Source organism: Stegastes partitus, unplaced genomic scaffold (assembly GCF_000690725.1).
Source record: "Stegastes partitus isolate 25-593 unplaced genomic scaffold, Stegastes_partitus-1.0.2 Scaffold163, whole genome shotgun sequence".
Lineage (NCBI taxonomy): Eukaryota > Metazoa > Chordata > Actinopteri > Pomacentridae > Stegastes > Stegastes partitus.
In genome coordinates, this window is record NW_007577894.1 from 171978 (window position 1) to 183995 (window position 12018).

General features: G+C 43.3%; 1 protein-coding gene across 1 annotated transcript in view; it reads left to right on the forward strand.

Moving 5' to 3' along the window:
• The first annotated feature begins 396 nt into the window (after nt 1-396).
• The window catches only part of pcsk2 (proprotein convertase subtilisin/kexin type 2), a 29753-nt gene continuing 18131 nt past the window's right edge, over nt 397-12018 (forward strand). The window contains exons 1-5 of the mRNA XM_008279534.1: nt 397-848; nt 2657-2761; nt 7196-7309; nt 7736-7844; nt 8646-8683. Coding sequence (XP_008277756.1) covers nt 660-848; nt 2657-2761; nt 7196-7309; nt 7736-7844; nt 8646-8683 — 555 coding nt within the window. The 5' untranslated portion in view covers nt 397-659. The remainder of the gene's footprint in view (nt 849-2656; nt 2762-7195; nt 7310-7735; nt 7845-8645; nt 8684-12018) is intronic.

Below are 12018 nucleotides of genomic sequence, written 5' to 3' on the forward strand. Positions count from 1 at the left end.
CACTGGGACTGTTTCTTACATTCCACTGCACAAAAAAGCAGATGTATGCACACTGGGAAGCACCTCAATCCTGTAGAATCTGTAGGAATTTTAAGGGAATATAGTGGTTTACCTTCAGAAAAAAAGGTCACTACATTGTCTGTGGCCCACTCAGCAGACAGCATCCTGATCAATAAAATTCCCATCAGCTCTGAGGATGATGGGAGGAATTCTCCAAGGTGCTGAAAAGTGTCCCCGGAGCCCATCCGGAGGGAGGACACACCCGCCGGAGCCCATTGGTACAACGTCACGCTCAGAAACTACCCGAGCGAGGAAGGTAAATGAATTACAGATGAGAAGAGGAGGAGGAGGAAGAGGAGGAGGAGGAGGAGGAGAGATAGAAAGCTGAGGATGCAGGTTTGGTCCACAACACACAAACCAACCCCACTCGAGGCAGGAGCGGCTGCAGCTCGGTGAAATACAACTTCCAGTGGTGTCATCGGCTCACGACGGAGGAAGATGCGTCCGCAAAAGCTTTGATTTTTTATTTTTTTTTCCATCCTCCTCCTCCCATCTCTAACGAGGAGCATCCCGCGCACTGATCTCACTCCGACGGACGGACGGACGGCGCAGGCAGACGCGGGCGGACTTGACACACACACACACACAAGGCAGACACGATGCGTGGATCTCCCCGACATGGGACAGCCGTGGGATTTACGGTGCTGCTGAACGCGCTGCTGCTGCTGCTGGCGACGCAGGCGACGGAGGGAGTCTTGACGGACCATCTTCTGGTTCAGTTGCATGAGGACGCACAGGATGAGGCGCACCAACTTGCAACACAACATGGGTTCCAGAGTGCCCGAAAGGTAGGGATGCTCTGATAGGAAAAAAAAAATACAGAAAAATAAAATTGCCACCTACAACCAAGATTTTTGTTTCAACCAATCATGCATGGATGCTTTACAATTGCACATCAAAGTGTACAAATATTTACGCATCCTTGGCGACGTATCCATCCTCGCTTACTATCAAAATTAAATAAATAGGCATACATGCAGCATTTAGCAACACCTCCCCACCAGAAAGGTTTCTACAAGGTTTTCTTCTGGTTTCACTTCATCCCACTTTTTCTTAATTTGATGACGTCATTCCCACTGACATGCAGACCCTGGTTAGGAGGTTGCCCACTGGCCTAGGGGGGGCAAATTGCATTATATTTTTGCAATGCATCCCATTTCCTGCAAGAGGGTTATTTGTGAAAGATGCTTTTTTCCAAAACAACAACCAAAAAAAAACAAGCAAACAAACACAAAACAATGCATTACATCAGCAGGGGCTTCTCTCACAACATGAAGTTGTAGTATGAGATCATCCCTGACCACCTCATAGACCCCCCCATTTGTATATTTACTCTCTAAACAGCATGAAAACACAATAACAGTTGTATTTATTTTTATTGAATCAACACTTTTTTTCTTACCCTCCCTTGACATTTCTGAAACAAATCTCCTGTTCTGTATTCACGTGCACGGCCTTCCCTGCAGACATGGCGTTTTTTAACTCACCTGCAACAATGCACCTTATTAAGAAGCTTGACGAACGCAGGGCGCCTCGCGACGTGTCAAAGGAGGCTGTTTGTTGCAAACTAATGGAAATAATTCCCCTGACAGTGTGTGTTCCTTGTCACATGTCAAAATAAATGTGTGGGTGAAATTGGCTGGAGCCTTAGTCAGTGAGGCGTAGCAGTGAGCAGAGGGGTGTCTGCGCTGCTCTGAATCAGAGATTTTCTCTCTCTGTCTTTTACCTTCACGATATAAAAAAATAAATAAAAAAATCCTGTTTCAATTTGTAACTCATCATAATGTGATGTCTGTTTAGCAGTTGCGCGGCATCACCAGCTCTGTGTTTCTTGTAGGCACTCGATCATCTCCGCCATCTACTGCCTCCCAGGTTATGTAATCTACAGCTATATTTGTCTTAATGGGATATGCGCCATTAAACAATGTCTGTGGTGTTTGTATTATCTGCTTTTGTTGCTTAATTAACTAGACTGGGACACGTAACTGGGACTCAAACATGAGCACAAAGAGAGATAAAAGAGAGAGAGAGAGATCTTTGGATCAGCCGGTGGTAAAAGAGCATTCGATGGAAAGTGCAGTGTTTCGCTTTGCTTTTTTTTGTTGTTGTTGTTGTTATTCGCAGGGTAATTTTTCGGTGGTCGAACTAGTGGAGCCGTGGGAGATAGGAATAATCTCCATCCTTCCATGAGTATTACATTTTCACATTAGATCCGACAGGCACATCTGAGAGCATTTATTTTGAGGATTGACCTGTACCCTGGCTGTTACTAAAGCATAAGGGGGTCTTTAATCTGTGCACAGCGCTGGAGGGGAAGCTCTGGATGATGCATCTCATTTCCCTGCCCCTGCGATTTATTATGGTTGATTCCAGCACTGTTCTCCAGTGCCTTAAAATAGATCCTCTGTGAAAGCCAGGGAATCAATGCCCTTGTATCTGGAAGACGACCCGCTGTGCTTCTCCTCCATTTATGATCTATTGTATTTTGATTTGCCATTCACACTTTGTGATTGCAGCCTCGATGTCTGTTCTCATCTCTGACTCTGCTCCTGATTCATTTTCCTGTCTGTGTTTTTTCTTTTCTTTTTTCCTCCAGCTTCCCTTTGGAGAGGGGCTTTTTCACTTCTATCCTCAGGACACTTCAAAGAGGCGGAGCAAACGCAGCGCTCACAGCAGACAGCGGCTACAAAAAGACAGAAGAGTAAGTGTGCTTGCAGAGATGCACAAGAGAAACTGTTTTCTGTATGCGTGCGTCCACATCTGGAGGCTTCCCATTCACTTTGCATGACAGGTGTTATTAGCATCCATGTGTAATAAAGTCTCAAACTTCACCACAGCTTGCTGCACCTCGCTAGCAAATTTATTACAACTCCTGCGGAAAACAAACGAACTCTCAATGGACACAGCACAAAGCAGCTTGATTACTACAGGACACGAGGAACTCTAGTAGTACATAATGTTCTTCATTTATTAAAAACTGAGAGCACTGCTGAACTCCTGAAGCCACTGCGATGACAAAATCACTGGTCTTCACGTGCAGTTTGCTTTATTTTGCGTATTGTTACAGCAGAAACCAACAAGAAATCACGGTTCCTATGATATCTAGGCTGCAACACAAGCTAAGATCCTCGATGCTTTCAGACTTTCTTTCAATCTACTGCCACCAGGGTAATTCAAAACCCAGTGGAATGCCACAAATTCAATATGCATCTCTAAATTACTTACTGAAACGCTCCTTCATAGACCTGCCTCTTGGTCATGGCTTTGGACTTTTTTCAAAATATCCCTTTGAATATACTTCCTTGTTATGTTCCCTTTTTTTGTATTTTATGATTTGTGTTTCTATGCTCTCCTGCAAAGCATTTTGATGAATCACATTGAAAAAAGGCCTATTTGTTGTAGCAGTGGGTCCAGCAGTGGTACTGTATTTGCATTATAAATTGCCAGAGCTTTCTTTTAACATGCTAACACATCGCTACACTAAATAATAATCTACATTTAAAGTCCAGCTGCGTTCAAACAAAAGGCTGCGTTGACACATTTGCATGTTTTCGGATGGGGAAGGAGTGATAAGTGATTTTTAAAAACGGTTGGTCACTTTAATCATCAGGCTGGATTATTTTAATAACTAATCAGATGATTTTTTTCTCGTAAATTATTTGGTCTAATCAAAGCCGAATAAAACAAAAGTCAACTGTAATTTTCTACAGCTGCAAGTGACATTCTCTAAATGCCTTTTGTTGTTTGACCAACAGTCCACTTGACAATTTGTCAATGGGTCCACTTGACTTATTGATAAATTGTTCGCTTTTTTCCTTCTAAAACACAAACACAAAGCTGTGCCGTGTCTTCAAGCTCTCGCGGTGCTACAATCGCTGGGCTGAGCTCTGCACGTTTAGCTCCGTCCACCGTCGGAGGCGATGAAAGTGGAGGTCCTGCTGCAGACAATCAACTAACCTCTCTAATTGCGGTTGTGAGAGGTGCTAATGAAAATAAATGCGAGCCACTCCACCGAGCTAATACAGCTAATGGAAGAGAGACAGCACGGACATGGGCAGGTCTGAATTCCAGTTGCTGGATTTTAATCAGACGCTTGACATGCTCGTATGTGTCACCGCCGTTATTGATTTTTTTTTTTTTTGGTGCATCTCCGGAATGTACGCGGCCTGCTGGTCTGATTTAATGCAGCCTGTTTATCATTTGGAAGCGTCTTCTTGACGTCTTTCAATACGATGGACGTCACACCTGCAGTTCTGTCAAAGAGAAAGGAACTAGTTGGTTGCATCTCTGTCTGACTCAGTGGACGTAGGATGCAGTTTAAGCCTTCTCGATGGCCGTGACAACCTCCGTTCTAGCAGCCTACCACAGTGAAAATTTCATGTTTTACAAAAAAACTTGGATCATGCAGTAAGGACTGTCTGCAGGTTTTCTTGGTGAATCATCAATTTTGATCACAATGTTCGTCTCCCAGCAAAAGAATTCCACTTGTCATTATGTGTAGGGAACACCAAAGCCTAACCTTCACCCACCACAACTGTTTTTTTGCCTCTATAGCAGAATGATACCGAGGTGCAACCAGACAAATACTAAAAAATAAACACAAACAGTCAAGAGTATCACTTTTTGAATTCTAGATTCTTGATATTTAGTCATCTGGATTCTAAAATCTTGATATTTAGCTACTTAAGAGCATTTCAGTAGTTAGCGTGTGCCACATTTATGGTCGATCTCGCTTCAACTGCTGCCTTTTCCTTCATAAACGTGTTTCCAGCATAAACGTGCAGAGGTAACTGTGAAATAATGTGGTTCAAATTGGTCCAAACCACTTTATTTCCCATTTACAAAGTCAGAATTTTTGTCTTTAGCATGCACACAGTTAGCACATATCCGCTTAACTGACGAGTGGAATGGGAATCCTAGACTCCGCCTTTAAAGGAGGCATTACACACTCATTTAACATACTTTAAAACATGTCTAATTGAGTAGCAGCAGTGACTGAATTGGATGGTGTCCCAGGCGCCCTGTTCTTTCTTGGACTCTATTAGTGGAGCTCTTGTTGACCCACTTCTGACTCACCCACTATCATTTCCTTGTGTCTCTTCGTTGCATCTTTCCCGGCGCTCTCTTGCTCTTGTCCTGTCTTGTCCTTTTACATCTCAAGGCCTAACCAGTGCTCGGTTCATCCACACACCCGCGCCTTAACCACGTCCATCCACACATCGATCCATCCACCTATGGTTCCTTCTACTTATATGTTTTTACGTGACACAAAAGGTACATTAAGGAATGAGAGCGAAGCAAACAAAGGTGGGAAAAATCCTTGCGAACGAGCCGCATTCCCTGACCCTGAAAGACACATGCATGGAAAAGTCAGGAGGGAAATGAGGACAAGGGGGAGAAAAAAAAAGAAAAAAGAAGTGAGGGAGCGGAGCTCTTTGATTTGAAGTGAAGTGAAGCGTTGTGAGCAGGCAGTGGGCAAAGGCGGAGAGCGACGGTGGTGCACGGGCACTGTTTGATGTTGTGAGTGGGCAGTATGACATGCTGTCTCAAGGGAAATACCAGCTCTCCTGCCAAGTGATGGAATAAATTGATGATGGATGGAAAGAAGAAGGGGGAACTGCAGGAATAATGACGAAAGCGCTGCTGGTTTCCCTTCTGGATGTGAATAAAATGATGTGATGACAAATGTGACATGAGGTCAATGTATACTGTTAAATAGGTAAAATTATTTTTTCGGATAATCCAAGAGTGAAGACGTATGGAAATGCACCGATTTCATATATTCAGGACTGACTTCTCATTTTTAAGACTCGCTGATGTGTGTGTGCCTCCTGATTGCTTAGAGTATACCATAAAAGAGAGATCTGGATGAATAGGCCATTTAAGAGGGACATCTTAAGTGCTGCTCTGCTCTCTTATCTGTGGTGGTAAACACACCAGACAATGCCTGTTTCTGTGAGACACACTAGAGTGAATTTCCTAAGGGGAAGCATAAGAGGAACATTTAGCCAAGAACCCATTTTCAAAATGGAGCTTTGAAACTGTGAAAAATACATTTTGTGTCCCGTTTTATTGTCAGCGTCGGTATTTCAGCGACAAAAATAGAATCCAATGAATATTTATTAATGAGGCGTTGCGATTTATTTGTCGCGTTGACAGTTTTATCTGAAGAAATTCCAAATTTGCGCTTTTCCCAGCGCGACTGCACACATTTTCGCTTATAAAAGGGAGAAAGAGTGACAGAAAATGACCTAAACCTTCAAATGAAGTCAATCTCTGTGAGACCTTGGTGACGAGGAGAATGTTGGTAATAATTTTTCAATTTAAAGCTTCACTTGAGGGTTGGATTAGCTTTTGTCATACTCTAATAGATTAAGTGACTTGTCCTTCCTTTACCTCTCCTTAACCTCTTCAGTTTTTCCAAATGTGGGTGTTTGAATTCACTAAAGCTTACCATAAAATGGGATTCTATTTCAAAGTAAAACATTTCCGAATTGACGGACTGCCGTTCATCTCTCACTGCTGCTTTAAGAGACGAAGGTGGTGGAATACTGGGAGTGTTTTGTTTGCTCTGTGACTTGATCTTTAAACGCAGCAGAAATATTCCTACAGCATCACTGCCAAAGACACCCAGTCATTTCGATGCCAGCCGCCAGCTAATCAAACAGAGAAATTGCACCGAAGACATTTATCCTCGTATTTTCTCCGTCCCGTGTTATCTTTTAGTGCTTGATAATGGTATTGTGGCAGCTCTCAGGAAGCATTCAAAACACAGCTGTTCATCCACCTAGCTTTCTTTGATGATTCACAGAAACACAGGCATGTAATTGCTGTGGCTTTTCAGTACATTGGAAAGGGGAAAAAAAAAAGGGCCATCTTTTGTGGCAGGTTCGGAGTTGGGAAGCCTCGGCTCCAGCTGCAGCATGTCTTCTAATGAGAAATAAAGAACAGCCTCTTTGATTTACATGACGTTCTGCCTTTGTGGTACAGTAAAGCACAGCTGGGCGTTCTGATTTCCTGTGCCGAGGGTAACAAACATCGCAACGACATCTGTGCTCTTTGTGCAATCTTTTTATAAAAAGGTTTCATTGTTGACTATAAACTGAGCTGGCATTTCTTCCGCTTCCTACCCCAGGTGAAGAATGTCTTTGAGCAGGAGGGCTTTAGTCGTCAGAAGCGAGGCTACAGAAATATCAACGATATCGAAGTCAACATGAGTGACCCTCTGTTCACCAAACAGTGGTATCTGGTGAGTAATCAGCCAACTAGCTGTCCGCATGCTGCCTGACCTTTAGTGGCAACCCACGTTCCTCCGCCTTAATTGCTGAGAGGCCGGGCATATTCCCCACTAATTTCTGCATCAACGCTGTTATTCATCCTTGAATTAGCCTGGCCGATACCATCCTCCTAGTTCCATCCCCGTCTTCTTTACCCAAACTGGCAAGCGTGACTTTTACGCCATGGCAAGCTCGCCTTCCTTCACCTGGCGTGTCAGATGAATTTGGAGTATCGCTGACATTTACTTCCCCTTCACTCCCCCTCCCTTCCCCGTCCAAAGCGCTCCTCATTCATAAACTCCCCTCCCCGCACGTCCGCCATGTTGACTAGTTTCCTAATGGTGGCTCACCTGGGTGCCGTGAGTCATGGATGTTCTCCATATTGTCTGAGTGATTAGATAAACACAGGCCAGGCCGACGGGACCCCTGGGCTGGATCTTAATGTGGCCGAAGCTTGGCAACTTGGCTACACGGGCAAAGGAGTCACCATCGCAATCATGGACGACGGTGAGCATTAAGTTCCTGTTTTGTACCCTCGAGTGCTGTCTGGAAACATTTAATTATGCTTTTGTGTATCCATCGCACAGATTGAATTAATTACACATCAGTTTAATTAAGAAAATAATGAATAGTAAGAAAGGCTGCCTTATAGAATATGTACGCCAACCACTGGTAGGTGGAATTCATTATATGGCATTTACTGGTTGATTTGCTACAACAAACTATGATGTGTTACTGGTGAAGTTTTAAATGTAGAAACTTTCCAAACTTATCCAAAACTTCCAATTGTACACATTAGATGTTGTGTTTTCTCAGCTTTCTGTGTATCTCAGGAATTTGAATCACCAAATATGGAGTTGATTAGAGGCAAAATTTTTAATGTTTCTTATTTGTTGTCACAGTTATGATGGATCTGTATTGCTGGGAAATGTTGTAACTATAATTAATCAATGAATTAATCTATAACGTGACGGGAAATAGTAAAAAAGAATCCAAGTTAGCAAATTCAAAGATGTTCATTTTGTAACATCACAGAGGAAAAGTTGTAACTCATCAAATAGGAGAGGCTGGAGCCAGACATTGTGGATCGATTTCAATTAATTAATCATCTCATTGTTTCCGCAGTTTTCCATATTGCTTGTTGTTTTGCATGTTTTATATTACGATGAAGTTATTCATCAATGTCACAGTACAAAAACAAAGCAAGGAGCGATATTAAAATGTGGTGTAACAGTATAGTATTTGAAGTCGTGCTATCTTCCCCTTTCTTTGATTATATCACTTATTAGTGTCAAAATCTCATTTCAGGTATCGACTATCTGCATCCAGACCTGGCATCAAATTACGTGAGTACCTAAGCGTTATCAAATCTCACACTTTTTTCTTCATCTCGGTGCTGTTAATAAGTGAAGAAGGGGTTCAGGTGGTAGATTTCATGGACTCGGTGCGGTTTGTCATTGGCAGTGACAGGTGCTTTCCAACTTGCCTTCATGGCTGCCGAGTCTCCTTGTATTCCTGGAGGACGCAAAAGACAGGCAGACGGCCAGCCAAGCTGTTTAATGTTAATGCACACTGCACTGTGGCAGGCACAATGGCAGGCCGATCTGTCACAAGCAGAGATAATGCCAGGGTAGTTGGCGCTGCATAATGTGATGCTCTATCTCCAGAATACTGATAAAACCTTAAAGGACAAGAGGCAGTGCTAAATGGAACACAGGGAATGCAGAGGGGTTGGTTTGATTTCACTGTAGTGTTTGCCGTTTCGTCAGCGTGACTGCACTGTGCCATCTTCTTGACTCCGGGGAACGTACACCTTCTTCCAGAGAAGTGCTTTGTTGGTGTCAAAACGCCCCCATCTCACAATTACTTTTTTTAAACAAGTCTCTTCTCAAGAATTGCTTGTAGTTGAGGTGTTTATCTCACCTATTTCTTATCGTTTCAAAGACATGATCCCGAAATAGCGTGCTCTCTGTTTCCCTTTTTCTTCTTCAGTTATTGTGCGCACATGTGTGTTGCTTTCACTTTTTTTTGGTTCTGTTTCATATCTTCTATGTGCCTTGTACCACCGCCTGGCTTTGCATGTTGCCGCTTGTGCGCAGAGATGAGCCGTGGCCCAAAAATAACACTTAGCCTCAGCTGTGGCGATGCAGGAACATGCTCCACTGGACTGATGGATCATGCTGTGCATAGATCTAAAGTGTGTGTTTGCGTGAGAGAGCCCCGATACCGTGCATGTAATCCTGTTTTATTACCGTTGTCATGGAGTTTTTGCAGACCCACAAAGACCTCCTACTATCAGCTGAATAAAAACATGAAAAAAAAAAATGCATAATGCATAATAAAACATCACTCTGGGTTCATCACACCTTTCAGTTGGATTTGAATTAGTTGTGTAGTAGATCTTTGTGTGTGTGTGTGTGTGTGTGTGTGTGTGTGTGTGTGTGTGTGTATCTGCTTTGCCGGGGCGTCAGATTGTTTTTCTGGATTTCTCAAGTGATGTGATGATCATACTGGAACAGCTCATAAGATATATTTTGATATGGTGAATTCATTGTGAGTCCAAGTGTAGCGCGGGAAGAGAAATTTCTAACTTGATAGTTTAATTTCATGCCACATTTATCTGCAAATGCTAATAGTCAAAGTGCTTTAAATGATTTTAGCATGAATAGATACATCTGTACAGATTCCAGCATTACACTAAGTGATATAATAACTGATACACTGCATCGCCTACTTTTTTTTTTTTTTCTTTTACCGGTAATAGATCAGAGTATTTACTGGAATATAAGTTTAACAGAGTGGTAAATCTCATAAGTGGAACAAAATAAGACATTTAAGGTGTTGGATTTGACCTAATTCCTGCACAGTAGTGTGCACTTGCTCTTTTTTATCTACACACTTGTCAATACCTGATCAATACTGGTATTTTGCTTGGCTACTACAGTATTTAGAGGATCTCTAAGTAACGGCTGCATCGATCACTGGATGACCTTTTCATTACCGAGCGCTGTGCGAAAGAAGCAAAGGTGTTTAATTAAGTTTTTATTTCCGTTCGGTGGAATATATTGTTTTATGCCTGACTGGTTCTGTACACTCTGGGAAGCTACCATCACACCATGTTACCATGTCAGATTATCATCAAGGGCACATGTGGATTTTGTTAGAAATTTTATGGGTGATTGACAGAGGCAAGAAGATGAGATTTATAATGTGACAGAACTGGATGTTCTAAGATGATGTTCTCGGCTTCTTTTTTCTCAAGAGAAGAACTATGAAAGGGCAGTACATATCTTCAGAGTAATCTCTTTGAATCTGGCTTTGGAACTTGTGTTACAGTTTCATTTGTTGTACTTTCACTTTAAATCATCTTGCAAAATATCTTCCATCATCTATCTAAGCAGTCATTCTTCACATATAGACCTGATTCTCATATATATGAATTGTTTGATGACTAATACTGATGTATGGACTGTAGCTGGTCAAGCTGGTTTTAACCACAGTTAGGATACTTGTCCAGCAGTTCCCAAGCTAGAGGTTGGTTCAACTCCAGTGGGTCACAAAGCAAACTTGAGGAATCATAAAATAATTCAGAAAGTAGAAAAGGAGGATTGAATTTTTTGGGGGGGATTTTCTATAGGGACTGCAAGATGGCTCGGTGGTTAGCACCAAGGCCTCGCAGCGAGAAGATCCCCTGTGAGGACACCCGGGATCTTTCTGCGTGGAGTTTGCATGTTCTCCCCGTGCAGCGTGGGTTCTCTCCGGGTTCTCCGGCTTCCTCACACAGTCCAAAAACATGTTGAGGTTAATTGGTGATTCTAAATTGTCTATAGGTGTGAATGTGAGTGTGCTTGGTTGTCTGTCTCTAAGTGTAGCCCTGTGATAGACTGGCGACCTGTCCAGGGTGTCCCCTGCCTTCACCCTGAGTCAGCTGGGATAGACCCCAGCCCCCCACGACCCTAGTGAGGATTAAGCGGTGTATAGATAATGGATGGATTTTCTATAAACTTTGCTGTTTGGGCAGATTTTGGATATTTTTTTGGGCCTTCAAAAGGTTTTCAAATGAAATAATCTGCAGATGTTTAAAAGGGAATCTGTCTTTGGTGGGACTGTTGAATTGAGATAAAATCTTTAGCTGAAGTTCAGGAGCAGGACCACACCTCAGTCACTCCCCTTCCTGTCTTTACGCACCACTCTGTCCTTCCCACTTGTTCGTTCTGGCGCACAGAGCAACACACACCATCCCTCAGCCACGCTGCCAGTCTACAAGTTTTAGAAAACTCTGACTTACCAGGGATCTCTCATCCATCAGCCCTCCGCATGAGGGAACATCCAACCCAGATCTCCTCCTCGGCGATCAGCCTAATCCACAAGGAGGACCGGGAGACGAGGGAACCGGCGCACCTCCGGAAACCGCGTTCGCTCGTCCTGAAGAGACGACTCCAATCAGAACTCCTCTGTCCGTCCTCCAACTCTCCTATAGCCATACCTATGGACTTCTCAGGGAAGACCAAAACGTAATTACTCCCTCCTCAACTTCCACTCATTCCAGCGCTGATGTCCTAAGCTGGCGAGCGTCCACAGAAGCCGCCGCATTCGGAAACGACCCGCGCACCCCCGACAGATCTTCTGGCGATGATCCTCCATATGAAATGTCCGACCGGACCGTCGTGGGTCTCCAGGA